The 17,758-nt window shown below is 41.9% G+C and overlaps 1 protein-coding gene across 2 annotated transcripts in view; it reads left to right on the top strand.

Annotated features, from left to right (window-relative positions):
- Positions 1-17,758, top strand: part of Uggt1 (UDP-glucose glycoprotein glucosyltransferase 1) — an 80,653-nt gene that overhangs the window by 10,652 nt on the left and 52,243 nt on the right. For both annotated transcript variants that reach the window (XM_051204268.1, XM_051204267.1), the window contains exons 4-12: positions 1,495-1,607; positions 3,098-3,272; positions 7,100-7,196; positions 8,885-8,963; positions 10,368-10,468; positions 13,596-13,695; positions 14,905-14,965; positions 15,996-16,087; positions 16,298-16,448. In XM_051204268.1, coding sequence (XP_051060225.1) covers positions 1,495-1,607; positions 3,098-3,272; positions 7,100-7,196; positions 8,885-8,963; positions 10,368-10,468; positions 13,596-13,695; positions 14,905-14,965; positions 15,996-16,087; positions 16,298-16,448 — 969 coding nt within the window. The remainder of the gene's footprint in view (positions 1-1,494; positions 1,608-3,097; positions 3,273-7,099; positions 7,197-8,884; positions 8,964-10,367; positions 10,469-13,595; positions 13,696-14,904; positions 14,966-15,995; positions 16,088-16,297; positions 16,449-17,758) is intronic.

Below are 17,758 nucleotides of genomic sequence, written 5' to 3'. Positions count from 1 at the left end.
CTTAACTTCTGAGACGTCTCTCCAGTCCTATTTCGTTCATTTATAATCACCTTAGTCTTTTTCTTAACCTCCATTTCCCTTTTTTTATCCTCTTCCTTGTGGAACACTCCTCAACAGATTTGCCTGCTAATTCCGTATCTCCCTTCTGTGTGTGGCCACTGAGCTTAGTTAGAGTTTCTTCAAAGAGCACAGGTAGGTAGGAGGTTATTTACCGGAGCAGGGCAGCTCCACGGTAGCTGCATCATTGAAGAAATGTCACCCCTCTGCCATCAGTCGCGGGGAGTTGTCGGGTGAGGCTCTTTGTCTGTGATGCAGTTAGAAGGACCTAATCTTGTACAGACTGTGCGGATAACCACAGCTGTAGTGAGTCTGAGCAAAACTGCTGTACGTTCAGAAGATGTATTTGTCCTGCACGTCTCCCCATCCTCTGGCTCGTATATCTTTTTTTTTTGTTGTTGTTGTTTTTGTTTTTGTTTTTTTGCTTTTCGAGGCAGGGTTTCTCTGTGGTTTTGGAAGTTGTCCTGGAACTAGCTCTGTAGACCAGGCTGGCCTCGAACTCACAGAGATCCACCTGCCTCTGCCTCCTGAGCGCTGGGGCTAAAGGTGTGTGGCACCAACGCCATTCTTTCTGCAGTGCTCTTTGATCTTTGGAGGAGGTGGTAATAGCTGTACCATTCAGGGCTGTCCTCTGACATCACTTATCTTGGCACTATGGTCAGTTCTAGTTTTCTGTGGAAACTGATACTTCACCGCAGTTAAAAGTGTCTCCAGGGAGGGCATGGACACACCACTAATCTGTGGGTAGAAACATGAATAAGTATTTAGAAAGCTATCTGATGACACAATCAAAGTAGTAGTAGGTTCTTTTCTAGGATTCCCCCGTCCCCCATCACGTGCACCCTTGAGCTTAGGTCGTGTTGACATTTTAAGGGGCAGAACAGACGACTCAGTTGGGAAGATGCCTTTCCATCGAGGTATGGTCGCATACACTTGTAACCCCAGGGCTTGGCGGTGGGGGACAGACAGGGAGAGCCCTGAAGTTCATTGCCTTCTCATCCATCTGGATTAGCGAGCTTCAGGTTCAGTGAAAGAGCCTGTCTCAAACTTGAAGAGTGATCCAGAAAAGACACTCCATGTTAACTTCTGACATCAACATGCATGTGTACATGTACGTGTACAAAACCCTCTGCCGTATTGAGCTAAGGGGTTTTTGAAGGTCTACCCTAGATTCATCTTGTGATAGTCATCTGATATAGAGAGAATTTCTCTTTCTGTTGTAGGATCACAATACTAGTACTGACCTGGAGTGATGTGGAGGAAACTGAGTATCACAGCCAGCCGGAGATCTGGCTGGGGGCGTCCCTACGCCTTGGCCCACAGTGGGTGCTCAGATGGCAGCCTTTGCTTTCATGGTGGTGGAGTATCATTTAGGCACTTGCTCATTAAAGCACAGATCCCTATGTGAGTAGCACTGTGTTTTGTCTTCCCTGACAGATTGCAGTTGATGAGCCCCCGCCACAAGGATGCCAGTCATTCTTTTCAGTGCATGGGCAGCAGACCTGTGACTTTGGTACTCTGGAGGACCTTCTACTAACTGCACCCGACAGGTAGGTGGTCTTCCTTCATTTCAGTGTGGTTCACATCCTGAGCCTTTCCTCTTATGTGTGCTCTCTGAGTTGATTGAATTTTGTTTCGTTTTCTTCCTTATTTCTTTGTTTCAGATAGAGTCTTAGTATATAGTTTTGTAGATCAGGCTAGTCTCAAAACTCACAAAGATTGGCCTGCCTTTCTTCCAGGGTTCTGGGATTAAAGGCATATGTCCCCATGCCTGGCTGATTTTTGTCTCTAGTTTGTTGAGAAAAGGTATTGATTTGTTGTCCAGCCTGGTCTTGAACTAGCAGTCTTCCTACCTTGGCCTCCCAAATGCTAGGGTTGTAAACGTCATACATGGCTGGCTCCTCTGATTTTCTTACCTAATCTAATTATGTACTAGGGTATGGAAACTAGCTAGAGACTGACCATGAACATTAGCTCCATTACTTTTCCAGATAACTTAGCTTATGTCAAGTAAGAAAAAAGAAAAAAACCTAAGTAGCACAGTTTCAGAAAGCTAGATATCCATCGTGACAGTGATGATAGGCGTGGTGGCAGGAACACAGAGCTGAGAGATCACACCTCCTTCACACACAGGGGACAGAGCAGGGACTGGAGTTGCCAGGACTAAAAGCCTGTGCCCATTGCTGGTGTTCTCTGTGTGCAACGGTTTATAGCTTCCCTCCAAACTGTGTCACCAGCTGGGGGCCACACGTTCAAATACATGAGCCTGTAAGAGACATTTTTCACTCAAACCACAATAGATCAAGCCTTTTAATGTCTTGATTACCAGTCTTAAGTGTGATGGGGGCTGGGGAGGTGGCTCGGAGGTTAAGAGCACTGGGCTGCTCTTCCAGAGGACCTGAGTTCAATTCCCAGCAACTACATGGCAGCTTACAACCGTCTGTAATGAGATCTGGCGCCCTCTTCTGGCCTGCAGACAGAAGACTGTATACATAACAAATCCTAAAGCAAACAAGAAGTGTGGTGGTTTTGGCTTTTTTGTTTGTATATTGAGAAGCTTAAAAAAATGAAGAGGAAAACTGAAAAGTTGAATTCATTAGTAGGGAGATCATACCAGCAAACATGGAAGGGAAACTTGCTGTAGCTTACAAGTTCCATACTCAAAGACATCACATGCTGCTCACCTTATTTGCCCTTATATTTTCAGATGAAATTGCAGTCATACCCCACATGGTAGAAAGACACCCTGTAGATTAATCCTATAAGAGTGGGTATGCACTGTGGCTTCCCTTCTCTTCCTTTTTAGGGATTGATAATATTTAACCTGTCAGTATTTTATAGTTAATATTCATGCAATATACTTTTATTTTTTATGGTCACAAATGAGTAAAATTCATATTTGACAGATCCAGACTGTGATGCTGTTTGTATTAAAGATATTTAGAATCTTTGCTAAGTTTTAAAAATCATTAAAAATGTCCTGGTTTTTGTTTTAAAAATGTTAAATTGAAAATTTTAAACTTTTATTGTTTATTTTCAGACCTAAACCTTTGTTGTTCAAAGGAGACCACAGATATCCCTCATCAAATCCTGAAAGTCCAGTGGTGATTTTTTACTCTGAGATCGGCCATGAGGAATTTTCTAATATTCACAATCAACTTAAATCAAAAAGCAAAGAAGGCAAAATTAATTATGTATTCAGACATTATGTATCTGTAAGTATTGACTTATTTTATAATTTCTTGAATATTAATTTGTTTCAAATGACCTTAAAACATAAACTTACTCTTTTTCTCTTTAAAAACTAATTTAGTTTGAACTACTTTTTTGGGGTAAATCCAATACTTTCTGTCAGGTATCTCTTTCTGTCTTTGCTTTTCACTCATCTTTTTTCTACCCTTTTCTCCCTCCCTTTCCATTTTTTTTTTTTTTTTTTGAGACAGGGTCTCATTGTGTGGTTCTGACTAGTGTAGAAACTTACCATGTAGACCAGGCTGCCCTCAAACTCACAGAGATTCACCTGTCTCTGCCTCCCGAGTGCTGGGATCAAAGGGTGTGCTACCACATTCGACACTTTTCTGATAGTCTCTTTTTTAATTTTCTCTCTTTTATCTTGCACCTCCTGTTTTCTCCCCATGTCCTCTGGAGTCTTCCCATGCCTAGATTCATCCATCTCCTCTTTCTGCCGGGAAGTCCTGCCTAACCTTGCTATTGGCCATTCTCTTCTTTATTAAACCAATCAGAAGGAGCCTTGGCAAAGACACATCTTCACAGTGTACAAAAAAGCTATCCCACACCAGCTAGTACTTTTAACTGCTGAGCCATCTTTCCAGCCCCCACTAGAAGCATTGAAATACAGTAAAGAAACACACACACACACAACACACACGCCACACACACAGACAACACACACACACAACACAACACAACACACCACACACACCACACACACACACACACACACACACAACACACACACACACACATACACACACACACCACACACACACACACACACACAGATAACACACAGACACACACACACACAGACTCAACACATTGTTTGTGCCTGGGGTCTCACCAGCTTTCTCTTTGTTCTGTAGGTTTTGGAGTTGAGTTTTAAAACTACAATATTTATTTCTTTGAGAATTTCATTTATGTAAATAATGTATTTTGCTCCTACTCCTCTCCTACAAGTCCCCACTAAACACCACTTCTCTCTCTTTTTCTTGTTTGAAATGACCCACTAAGTCTAGTTAGTTCTTGTCACAGTCCCATTGTAGCCTTCGTATAGGTCCCCACGGGGGAGTGTGTCGGCACGAAGAAATGAACTGTCTGACCACCAGATGAGTTTCACACGAGTGAGTGGTCCTGAGTCGCTCTAGCCGTCCTTATTTATATATCAAAAAGAAACATGTTTTTTCACACTAACAAACATGGCTTTCCAACTCTCCAACATGAACCTCTGGTAAAAACATATGTGTCAAATTTGTTTTTTCCTAACTTCTACATCCAAACATCTTTAAACCGAAAACAACATTTAATCATTTTTCTAGCATGGTCAAATATCAAGCCAGGTACATCCTGTCTTTACAAAACTAAAGTGTGGCTGACATCAGCACACATTTTCAAGAACAACAGTCTTGTTCAAAACATATTTGCAGAAATTGGGGTGATCTGCCTCCAAACCTGTTAGCACTGAATCAGAACAACTCCCTGGGTCTGAAGTGACAGCTGGCATCCCCCACACAGGAAACCTGAGAAGCCTCAGCTCCCAAAGAGTTTAGGGGAAAAAATGGGGTTTCCAGGAATGACCACATCTGTCCCATCCATGATTGACAAAGTGACACTAAAACCAACAAGAGAATCATCAGTATTATGAGAGAGAAGAGAGCATTCAGGCCGCATGGTCCCAGTCTGCGCTGTCCCAAGGTCCCCTGGTCCTTGCTGAGTGAGACTGTCCCTGTGGGCTTTTGCCTCCTGGAGGCCCCCTGGACAAGCACTCATATTCTGGTCTGAAACTAGGCTGCACGGCCTCCCACAAGTACTGCTCTGCTCATACGTGCATGGCTCTGGGGCCATGCACTGGAGCATGGGAACCCTGCCAGTGGCTACACCCTCAGAGGAAAGTAACTCTTCGGGCAGCCATCTCAGGCAGTAGCCCTTCAGCAAGAGGTTAGTTAGGAAGTGAGCTCCTCTCCCACCCGGGCTGTGCAGATCTTCTATAGCTAGCCACAGTTGCTGTGAGTTCATGCGTGCAGCTGCTGTGTCAAGCCCCTTCCCTTCTTCCGTTCCCTCTGCCCCTCGTCTGCACCTGCGCTGGCCCTGAGCCTTGGGGAGGGCAGTGGATGCAGGTGTCCTGCACGAGGTGCACACGCGCAGTCACCTCTCTCAGTACGTCAAGCAGGTGAGAGTCTGTTGTGAAGCAGAGTCTGCTGCAGACAGAAGCTCTTGACCACACTTGAAAGCAGCACTAATCTACGGGTGTAAACATAAATGTCTACATGTAAATATGTAGAAGTCGTTTGACAAGACCATTAAGCAAAAATAATAACAGTTCCCCCTTAGAGCCTATGACATACCCGGCCATTGGAGTTTGACCAGGTTTACAGGGATTCAGTCTCTCCTGTGTAACGGTGTAAGCGTTCCGAGTCCAATGAGGAAGCCGTAGATTATCCCGCTGACAGGCTTGCTATTATTGTACCAGTGGGAATGTCTTGCCTGGCAGTCAGTATGGTGGTAGCTCGTGGGCTCCAGCACCGGCTAAGACCATGGGTGTCTTTTTCCCCCTAGTGGGCTCCATAGCACCTTCCAGCACTGTTGAGATCTAGCCAGCAGAGAGGAAACTTGCCGGTCCGTTCCAGAATTAATTTTTCCTATGTCTCGCAACCAACGTGTCTGGTCTGGTGTCTTTAGCAATAGGGTTTTATACCTATTTATAACAGGCGACCAAGAGCAGTGGCATCAGCTTGTATTGTTAGGGGGCCTCTGGGGCTACCCTGACGAATAACACATAATAGAGAGGGATCCCATTCCTGGCACATGGGTTTTTATTTAATACCCAGTATCTTCTTGGAGCAGCATTGTTCACCCATGCAGGATACCTGTACTTAAAAGACACACATATATTTTAAAGACTTAATTGTGTATTTTTAATTTATATGAGTGTGTGAATGCCTGCATACATGCATTATACATACATGTATTCAGTATGTATACCGTATGTGTGCCTGGTGCTTGCAGAATGTAGAAGAGAATGTCAAGTCCCCTGGAGCTGGAGTTTTACAGGCTGTGATATGTGGGGGCTGAGAACCAAACCCAGGTCCTCTGTAAGAACAGCTAGTACGCTTAACCCCTTAGCCAGCTCTGCAGCCCCACAACACATAATTTTCATTTAGCTTTAGAGTAGTGGGTTTCCATAAGATTTTTCATATAGCCTTAGTTTTGTTTCTACCTTGAAATTCTCATTCCCATAGTTGTGGCAAGATTGAAACTATAAAGGAGTCTAGGATTTCCTAAGGAGGGAAACAGATTATAGATTGATTTTGTTCACAGATAGGATGAATGTTTTGTTGGTAGGCAAGGACCTCTCTTGCTGTTGATTGTCACTAACTCTTTTGAATACATAGTTAGGAACTTTACATATCAATTTCTAAATAACTTAGTGTTTTTGAGATTGTAATATAATTCTATCATTCCCTCCTTTTCTTCCCCAGCCCCTTGTATGTACCCCACCACCTTGGTTTTGTTCAAATTCATCCCTTTTTTTCTCTTGTTGTTAAACATACAAATGTCTTTGTAAACACACACACACATATGCACACCCACAACCTGCTCAGTTCATATGATGTTACTTGTACATATGTATTTCAGAACTGGCCTGCCATTTGGTATTAGATAACCAATTGGTGCGCTCTTCCATGAAGTGTCACCAATGTGACCCGAGCAGGGACGAAGCCAGTAGACACATGCTAGCAAGTGAGGGAACTGTGTGCCTCATAAGAGCTAAGCGGTGATGGAGGGACTCTTGCTCTATTTGCAGAACCCCAGGAAGGAGCCAGTTTACCTCTCTGGCTATGGCGTGGAATTGGCAATTAAGAGCACGGAGTACAAGGCCAAGGATGATACTCAGGTGAAAGGTGAATTTGTAAAATAAGACCAGTGTGTTCTCTTGTCTTTAAATATGAGTTAATGGGAAGTTGCTTCCCAAGTTGAGAAAGAACAGGATGAGGAGCGTGATGAGCCAGGGTTTGCATCTTGGTCCTCTTACATCTGAGTGGGTGACCTTCAGCAAATTTTCTAGGTCCTGATTTTTGTATTCTGTAATATATAGGCAATGATAGCTTCTTTTTCAAGTATTTAAGAGAAGTAAGGCATATAGGTCAAGAATTTGGGGTTGCCGGGTGGTGGTGGCACACACCTTTAACCCCAGCAATTGGGAGGCAAAGGCAGAGGCGGGCAGATCACTGTGAGTTTGAGGCCAGCATGGTTTACAGAATGAGTTCCAAGACAGTCAGGAATACACAGAGAAAATCTTTCTTTAAAAAAAGGAAGACTTTGGGATAGATCTTTTGTGCAAGCTTACAATCTTAGCTCTATAGCAGGAGGATTATAGTTCAAGTCCTATCTGGCCTATATAGTAAGTCCCTGTCCCTAAAATAAAAACAAAAAAAAGTTTAGTATAGTTTTTTCCTGCATAAAGTGATTTTTAAGCAGTTTCAGCTGTTGTTGGTGTTATATGTATCACATAGGCATTAATGTATGATTTCAGGGTGAAAGTATACATATCCAAGGCTTAATGGATAATTTTGTGTTTTTATTATTATTTTAGAATAATTTACTTTGGGTTCTTCCTGCCATAATACTATGTGATTTAGAATTATTAGTGTTGTTGTTATTATTATTATTTTTGAGACAGGGTCTTTCTATGTAGCCCTAGCTGCCTTAGAGCTCACTACATAGACTAGGCTGGCCTTGAATTCACTGAGATTCTCTTGGCCTCTGTTTCCCAAGTGCTGTGACTAAATTTGTGTATCACCACATCCAGTCCTGAATTCTCCTTTATTATTTTTCCTTTGTACTATGTGTGGTATTGAACTCAGAGTCTTGTCTTGTATATGTTACACAAAAACTCTGCACTTCACCACTGAGCTACATCCACAGTTCTTTTTTAATGTTTTTTCTTTGTATTTGAGACAGGCTTTCACTAAGTTATCCAGCCATACTAAATTAACCAGGCAAGTCTTGAACTTGGTCCTGCCTCAGCCTTCCAAATAGCTGGGATTATGGTGTGTGATATTCTCTAAGCTCATTTTAAACATAAAAATGATTGATTTGAATCATAAAACAAATGGAAAATGATGGTAGTTAGGATTCCGTAACTTAGATTGTTTAGAATTTAATTGTGAATACAACCTTCATAATATTTAAATCTATAATTTTGAAATTTTTAATTTAAAATTTTCTAAGGCTACAGAAAAGATGTATTTTTTGTTTGTTTGTTTGTTTTTGTTTTTTGAGGCCAGATTTCTCTGTGTAACAGTCCTAGCTGTCCTGGAACTAGCTTTGTAGACCAGGCTGGCCATGAACTCAGATCTGCCTGCCTCTCCCTCCTGAGTGCTCAAATTAAAGGTGTGCGCCACCGCCCGGCAAGAAAATGAATTGTTACTTTGTCCAAGAACAGAAGAAATATTAAAACACTGTTGGTTTAAAAGCCTACAGTGAAATGTTAATTGAAGCATTTGACATTTCTTTTTAACATTCAAACTTTGTGAAGTTAACATTTTATTTCTGTTATGAGCTCTGTGTCTTTACTGTGTGTTTATAGGAACTGAGGTAAACACCACAGTCATTGGTGAAGATGACCCCATTGATGAAGTTCAGGGGTTTCTTTTTGGAAAGTTAAGGTATGTTAACTCCTGTTGGCAGAGCCTGCTTGCACCCCTGGTGTCTTTCTCATTACTATCTGAGTTGTGCCTCTGCTCACACTTTATATGTGTAGTCTACAGCGGAGAGAGCCCGCTTCATCTGCGGTAAAGTTGGTCATTTCTAGTTATTCCCAGCGCCTTGTTCTTGGATGCCATTGTAGTTACCTGCCTATGGCGTCTCCTCTGTTCCTCTCAGTTGATGACATAAAGGTACATATCATTGCTTTGACTGAGTAACAGCGTAGATCAAACTGCTTTTTGTTGACAGAGTTGGTGGTAGTGTTTATTTTTGAATTAGAGTGATCAGAGTTATTTTCTAATGCTAAGCAAAACCTGAAGAGAAAAAAAAAAAAAAAAAAAAAAAAAAGAGCAACAACCTAATAGGACTTTAAAAACACATAGCAGAAATACGTTCTGTCAGCCAACAGAAAATGTTTTTTTGTTGTTGGTATGTTTGAGGCAGGGTCTCACTTTGTAGCCCTAGTTGGTCTGGAATTCTCTATGTAGACCAGGCTACTCTCAGCCACACCTGCCTCTGCCTCCTGGGTGCAGATCAATGGCATGTGCAATCCTGCCTGAGAGAAGATGATTTTAATAGTGGAATTTGTTTAGTAATTTCTCAAACCATTTGGTGAAAATATTATAATTATAGCAGGAAGTTCTTCTTATCCGTGGTTATTTGTTAAATTTTTCAGAGCCTTGACTTCTGCTCTGTGTGGGAATTTCAGAACATCTGTGGTGTGCTGCCTCTTTTAAAAAACTAAAGATAACAAATAATAACATATGCTAGGCTCGTTGGGCGTTGGGCGAGTGGAACAGTCTGACCAGGTTTCCAGTCGAGGCACGAGGCTTCGTTTCCAGTTGCTGTGTTGGGTTGACCCATTACTTCCACATTCTTGTTTACAGTCACAGGACTGTGGCTGTAGTCAGGACCCACCTATTTGATGAGGATTTCCAGAGTCTTCGATATTCTTTTAGACTTTTTGGTTACATTGATCTGTTTTGTGTTTGTGTATGTGTGTGTAGTTGGGACACTGTGTGGAATGCGTATGGAGCTCGTTCTCTGACTCACCTTCTGAGTCCTGGGCTCAGCTTCTCAGGCTTGATGGCAAACCGTTACTGGCCCTGCCAGCTCACTGGCCCCTTTTTGCAGTTTTTTGGGTGTTGCTGTGGTTTTATGTATTTATAGCACAAAAATGTCATGTCGAATATACAGTGATAACTTATTGCCAGAGGACCATTGCTGTGCCTTAACAGCTTTTGCCCGTATTAAATAAATTTTCTTAGGTTGGGGAGGGGACAATCATGAAGATAGATCCAGAGTCCTTTGCTTTGTGTACTCTGAGAGAAAACAGTGAGAATAACCGATTCTGTTTCTGTCAGAGAACTGTACCCCACCTTGGAAGGACAACTGAAAGAATTCCGGAAGCATCTTGTGGAGAGCACCAATGAGATGGCGCCCTTGAAAGTCTGGCAGCTGCAAGGTGAGGGGGACTCTGGGCTCACTGACATCAGGGTGCTTCTCCAGCATGCACCGAGCCCTGCTTCTGATCCCCAGCACCCACATTAACCAGGGTCTGTACTGTACCTGGAACCCAGTGCTGACATCTGAGGCAGGATCATTGCCCTGGGTTCCAGGACAACTTGTGCTACAGAAGGAAACCTGGTCTTGGTGGAGGCGGTGGGATTGCACAGTTTGAATGAAATTTATAAGATTCTGAGAGTACTACAGATGGTGATTTTTTAAAAAATATATACATGCACACACGCATATACATACCCACGCGCCCACACACACACATACATACACACATATACATGTATGTCTAGACACCATTTTAAAATTAGAGCATTCCCTATGTTGTTTTGAATTGCTTTGGAGTCTGTTGTCCTGTTTCAACATTCATTTCTGATTCTGTTAATTTTGGTTATCTCGTTCTTTGGGTTAATTGGGCCAAGGGTCTGTCAGTCTTGTTTAACTTCTCAAAGAATCAGCTCTTATAAAGATTCAGTGGCTTTTTTTTTTTCCTCCTGCTTTTTAAAATTCTGGTCTGAATTTTAGTATTTCTTGCCATCTGCTGGTCTTGGGTTTGTTTTGTTCTTCCTGATTTTTAATGTAAGTACTTTGAGTTATAAATTAGATTGGTTTTAGTGTGCTCCAGAGATTATTGTTGCGCTTTATTTTCATTTTTATTTAGTTTCAGGAATTTCTTGACTTCTTCAACATTCAATAATGAGTTTCTTAATCTCCACGAGTTTGTGTACTTTCTAGAGATTTGTTTGCTGTTGATTTAAGTTTTATTACATTGTGGTCAGATATGATACGTGGTGATGTTGTTTCTGTTTTTCTGAATACTAAGCTTTGTTTTGTGCTCTAGTTTTCAGATGCTCCCATGGGCTGCAGAGGTGTAACGTGTGTTCTCTGGTGTGCATTGTGGGTGCTTTCCATTAGATGCATGACACATTTAATTCTCATGCTTTCTCTGCTGAGCTTTTTCTATTGATAGGAGGCAGTGTGATATTAAAATTGTTATTGGATTCATGTTTATTTTTGTCTTTAATTTGGTGAGTAAGCTTTTTATGAAATAGGGTGTACCAGAATTAAGTGTATATATGCTTAGTTATGATATCTTCTTGGTTAATTGTTCCCTTGAATAGGATGGAATATCCTTCTTTATGTCTTTTGGTTAACTTTGGTTTGAAATCTATTTAATTTGGAGTTATTTTAGTTGTAGCTTGGAGTCTGTTTAGTTTGAAGTCTGCGGTAGCAACGCCTGCTTGCTCTTTGTTCTTTGGCCCACTTGCTTGCAGTGGTTTTCCTGTCCTGTCTGTCTGAGGTGGTTTCCTGTCTTTAAGGCTGAGATGAGTCCCTTGTCCACAGCATCAATGTGGATGTTTGTTTCCTAATCCATTCAGCCAGCATGTGTTTTTTGATTGGGGAGTTGAAGCCATTATTAGTATTTAAAGTTATTATTGAAAGGTGTGTGATGATGACATATTAGTATTTAGAGTTATCATTGAAAGGTGTGTGATGATGACATATTAGTATTTAAAGTTATTATTGAAAGGTGTATGATGTTATCTTTTCCCCTAATGTTTATGTTTTCTCAGTTGTTCTTTTTGTCTCATTGATTAGGGCATCGTTTCTTTTCTTTCTTCAGGCTCCTAGGAGTCATTATCCCTCCCTTCAGTCTGGTACTGTCTTTAGGGGTTTGCTTTGTAAACAGGAATTCTTCTAGGCTTTTCATGTCACAGGAAGTTTTTCTTTCTCTTTCATCGATGGCAGATACTTTTGCTGGACATGGTAGTCTAACTTGGCATCTGTGGCCTCTAGAACTTAGTGTGCGTTGCTTAGGATCTTCTGGCTTAGAGTTTCTGCTGAGAAATCAGCTGTCATTCTGATGGGTTTCCCTTTATATTTGACTTGCATGTTTTTCTCTTGTAGCTTTCAGTACTCTTGGTCCCGTATGCTCAGGGCTTTAACTAGGCTGTGCCATGGAGTGTGTGCTCTGGTCTTGTCTTCATGGTGCTGTGTGTATTTCTTACTTCTGTGTCTATCCCTTCCATTAGTTTGGGGAAGTATTCGTCTATGATCTTGTTGAAGATCTGGTTCATGCCATTGATCTGGGATTCTTCTCCATCATCTCTACCTGTAATTTGGAGATTTGAGGACCACAGGTTTTAAAGACGTGGCTAAGGGAAGAAAGGAAATCCTCTGTAAAATCCTAAGTGTCAGTTTTTAATTTTAGGCTTGTGCTTTTTTTTTTTTAATAGTGCTGCCATGTCTGGCAGTGGTAGTGGTGGCGCATTCCTTTAATCCCAGCACTTGGGAGGCAGAGGCAAGGCAGGCGGATCTCTGTGAGTTCGAGGCCAGCCTGCTCTACAAAGCTATACAGAGAAACCTTGTCTCAAAAAATCAAAAACAAAAAATAAAACAGGGAAAACAAAACAAACAAAAATGGTGCTGACAGTCGATCTAGGACCTCACATATTGGACATGCGCCATTGAGCTACAACCATGGTCCTACATGCATTTTACAATTTACTTATTATCATTGTGTGCATGTAGGCTGGTGGGCCCACAGTGGTCAGGGGACAACTTTGTGACAGAGCTTAGTTTCTCCACCTTTATTTGGGTTCCAAGAAATTGAGTTGAATTTTAATCAGGACAGCATTGTAGACAGCAAGCACCTTTACTCACTGAGCCGTCTAGCTGGTCTCCTGTATGCATTTCTGCACATTTCTTAAACTGTGTTATCTATAGACTATATGGGTACTTTTCTGTTCTAAAGAATGTTCCAAACTATTCTCAAGACATTTTCCCAAGATAATTTGCTAAATATCTTAATCCTGTATTTTATGATATATTGTAAATCTAAGAGACACCAGGATTTGTGCTCAGGTTTGCTTCTACTAAATGTGTTAGCATGTGCCCTAGGATTTTATGCATGTAGATGATGACTAACTTAGTAAACACTCCAGGGGTCCATGAGGTGGTTGCATTCTAGGGCGTTCTTCACTGTCTGGGAATTGCGGGTAGTACTGGAGTTTTGGTCTACTGTCATTACTTTAGATTCCTGTGTTCTATTATGACTCTTGGCCTTGTTGCAGATCTCAGTTTCCAGACTGCCGCCCGCATCCTGGCTGCTCCTGTGGAGTTAGCTTTGGTGGTGATGAAGGATATTAGTCAGAATTTTCCTACCAAAGCCAGGTAACATCTACTAAGGTTTTGGTACATTTTTCTTCTAACATTATTTCCAGTGACTTTCATGTTTACCTAGAACATGATGTAACTAAAATGTAAAAATGCTTTGAAATGAAACTTATTTGTAACTACTGTTGTGACTGGTATCCTCTTTCTAAGATGATAGACCATTGATCTATGGTTGGGAAGAGAGAGAGAGAGAGAGGGAGGGAGGGAGGGAGGGAGGGAGGGAGAGAGAGAGAGGGAGGGAGGGAGGGAGGGAGGGAGAGAGAGAGAAAGAGAGAGAGAGAGACAGAGAGAGAGAGACAGAGAGAGAAAGACAGAGAGACAGACAGAGAGCTGGATGTTGTTGGCACTGCCCCACTTATGCTGGATCAGCTAATCCAGGGTCTGGCCTAGACTGCCAGTTTTGAGTTCTGATGAGAAGGGCTTTGCCTAGGGCTCCGGGGTAGTCCTTGCCTGACGTGTGTAAGGCCCCAGATTTAATCCTCAGTCCTGCCACACAAAAGAGGGAGGGGGGGATGCGGACCATGAGGTTCCTGATGTAGAAACTGAGGCTCAGAGGGACTGACCCTTCATAGTAACAATATTCTTAATTTTCTGACATAGCTGCCTTTTCTGTAATATTACTATCCTATGAATGCAAGGCAAAATTATTTAGAAGTCACATTCTTCGAAACTTAACAAATGTCATTGTTAATCTTTATCTCAAATTGCTAAAAGTACTACTAGTGGGCTTAGTTCTGGGCTGAGGGTTTTATAAGCAAGTTTCTTTTTCACTGTGTAGTATGCCCATGTAAGATTTCTTAATCCATCATGCTTCTGGAAGATACACATGCAGGGCTCAACCTTCACCAGAAGGATTTAATAGGACCAGCAGTCTGCTTTAGTGGGTTTAATGCTATTTATCTGTCACAGTCACAGTCAATGTCAGTGTCACATAAGGAGTAGCCACGCAGTCAGGAGAGACCCTGGAAGCAACTGGACTTGCTGTCACATATTGTCACTACACAGCTTTCCTTTGTCGTTCTGTCTTACAGAAATGGAAATTTGTGCATCTGTGAAATACAGTTGTCAGTTGTAGAACTGTGACGTTTACTCAGTTCTTACCTTTGTAGTTTATTGAACCACGTGCTTGATGTTTAAGAACAGGGAAATTGAAAGCCTTTATATGGGATGCTAAGCCAAGCACTGATCATGTTTTTTGTTTCTTAGAGCAATAACCAAAACAGCTGTGAGCTCACAACTTAGAACAGAAGTGGAAGAGAACCAGAAGGTAACTGGTAGAAAACGTTCTGTCCTGTGTTGTATCTTTAAAACAATGAAGAAACTCGAATTAAAGTAGTGGCATTTAGCAGTATTGCTTTTAGTAATACTTAGAGTAATTATTATATAGCAAATGTGTTAGGTGTGCACGCGCGCCTGTGTGTTGTTAAGGAGAGCGGTCTCTGACGGGGTGACTGATGGTGGGGTCAACAGGGAGTCTGGACCTCTGCGTTTTTAAGTAGATTTCCTCAAACCTTTTCCGTCCCTGCCTTGGATGCACTCCTCAGGCTCTGTTATTGTCATCAGCCCTCGTGCGGCTTCTAGAGATTGCCAAGACACTCACTCCTCATTCTCACCCCTTGTGTTCCACGGTCCCTTGGCCTTTTTCTGTCTGTGCTCTTTGCTATGAGGGCTCATCTCAGAAAAGGCCTGTCTCCTTACAGGCCTCTCACTAGAGTTGTGGCGGGTACGGGGAGCCCTTGTGTTCCATTAACCTTTTAAAATCTTTCTTTTGGTGTTTGAGATAGGGGTTCGCTGTGTAGACCTTGCTGTCCTGGAACTCATTGTGTAGGCCAGGCTGGCTTAGAGATTCACCTCCCTCTGCCTTCTAAGTGCTGGGGTCACGCATGTGCCACTGCACCCGTTTTTACCGCCGGATCTCATCATGGGTAGGATATTACTTACTTAAATAGACTTGAGAAAGAAACCAAGTATTTCACATGAATTTATGGAATTAACCCACTGAGCCATCTCTTAAACCTTCTACTATTTTCTTTTTGATAAGTGACTCTTAGCACTTGGCATCCTTGCATGCCCAACATTATAGAAATAGTTGTGTCATCACCAACATGAAGGCAGGGGGAAGGGAAGCAAGGTGGAGGCCCAGTAAAGCAGCTTCTTCATTCACGGTAGTGGGCTATCAGAAGGGTCCATGAAGAGTGTAGAAGGGAGTCTTAAGCTGCCCCCAGAGTGTCAACATTTGTGTGGCTACTGAAGCCCAGGGACAAGCAGCTTTGCTAAATGCTCTGTGTGTGTTTCAGTATTTCAAGGGAACCATAGGATTGCAGCCTGGAGATTCAGCTCTCTTCATCAATGGGCTTCATATTGATCTAGACACCCAGGATATATTCAGGTATGGCTAATAGTCTCTTTTTAAGCCCCTCCCCCCGTAAGGTTTTATAACTGATGGCATGTTCAGTTCTTATTTCTCCCTACCAGATACCATTGTCTGTGTGCATGTGTTATATGTTGTGAATTGAGTCTAGGGCCTCATATGCTAGGCAAGTACTCTACTCTGGCATAATCTCTAACCCTTAACTAGACACCTTGGTTTTTCCCGTAGTCTGTTTGATACATTGAGGAATGAAGCCCGGGTGATGGAGGGTCTGCACAGACTAGGAATAGAAGGCCTTTCTCTACATAATATCTTGAAGCTCAACATCCAGCCTTCTGAGACTGACTATGCAGTAGACATCAGGAGTCCTGCTATTTCAGTGAGTATTCATTTGGAGTGATCCTGAGACCTCTGGTCAGGCACCTTAACACTTCCTAATTTGTGTTTAACAGAAGATTTACAAGTCCTTATGTGAGATTGTGTTTTTATAATAAGGTGATCTCTCTGTCTGTCTGTCTGTGATTAAAGGCATGCACCACCATGCTGGACATAGGACAGGTTTTCACATGCTCTAAGAAGTTGTTTTCTGACCATTGTGAGTAAGAAGCATTCTTTCCGGGGCTGGAGAGATGGCTCACCAGTTAAGAACATTCACTGCTCAGGCACAGGGCCCCAAGTTCAGTTCCCAACACCCACACCTGGGGATTTACAGTCACCTGGAACTCCAGCTCTAGGGAGATCTGATATCTCTAGTCTGTCCTTATGTGCACATACCACACACAAATCAAATGACTAAAAAATAATAAAAATGTTTAAAAAGCATTCTGTCAATTTTGTTGTATTCATAGGATTTGGATGAATCCTGGGAAAGAGGATTTGTGTTTTCCCAGTTGTGTCTAGATTTTCTGTGTCTGTGACAGCGTGCATAATTCAGACTTCTTATTAGAACATATATTTGCAATTAATTAGAAGCCTTATTTACAGGGACATTGCTGTTAGCTGTGTGGTTTCTGTGTCTCTGTCATCTGTAAAAAGAATGTAGGGAATGGTAGGGGGTTATCTTCCCCCCCCCCTTGGTTCTGTCCTGCATTTATTTTAGAGGCATGTTAGTGAAAGAGAGGTAACTGACTGTGAATCAGGCATGTGTATCCTGCAGCCTATCAGCCACTAATGCAGCCCAGTGTATTTATAGATATTAGAGCATGGACCTGCTGTGTGTAGATTCTCTTCACTTACATTCTCACTCGGTGATGTATAACCACTGCATGTTTTGATGCATAGTTTAGTTTCTGACAAAATGGTTTTGCGTATAAAGAATAAAGAAAATAACATAATGAAAGAGATTGATAATCATGTGGCTTACCACCATTCTTTTTAAATAATCAATTGTGTGGTAATTGCTTCAGTTGAAGCGCTTTTGTGTTCCTTCCTAGTTACCCTTTTCCTCCCTGCCGACAGTCCATCCTGAGGTTGGTGTGCATTCCTCTGTCTCTGATTTTACACCTTAATTTCCTTAATTTTAAAGGGTTTCAGTATTTTCACGGTCTGTTGGTGTTTTGTATCTATTTCCTTTTCATTCCATAACCCAGTTTTATTTTTATGACTACCTTTTAGGCCACCATTCTCCACATTCTTTTTAGAGATGACAAGGGCCCAGTGTACCCAAATAGCAAATAATAATTAAAGTCC

The sequence above is a fragment of the Phodopus roborovskii genome, unplaced genomic scaffold (assembly GCF_943737965.1).
Source record: "Phodopus roborovskii unplaced genomic scaffold, PHOROB, whole genome shotgun sequence".
Classification (NCBI taxonomy): Eukaryota; Metazoa; Chordata; class Mammalia; order Rodentia; family Cricetidae; genus Phodopus; species Phodopus roborovskii.
Note: the sequence above shows the minus strand (reverse complement) of the source record. Positions and strands in the feature narration are given on the sequence as shown.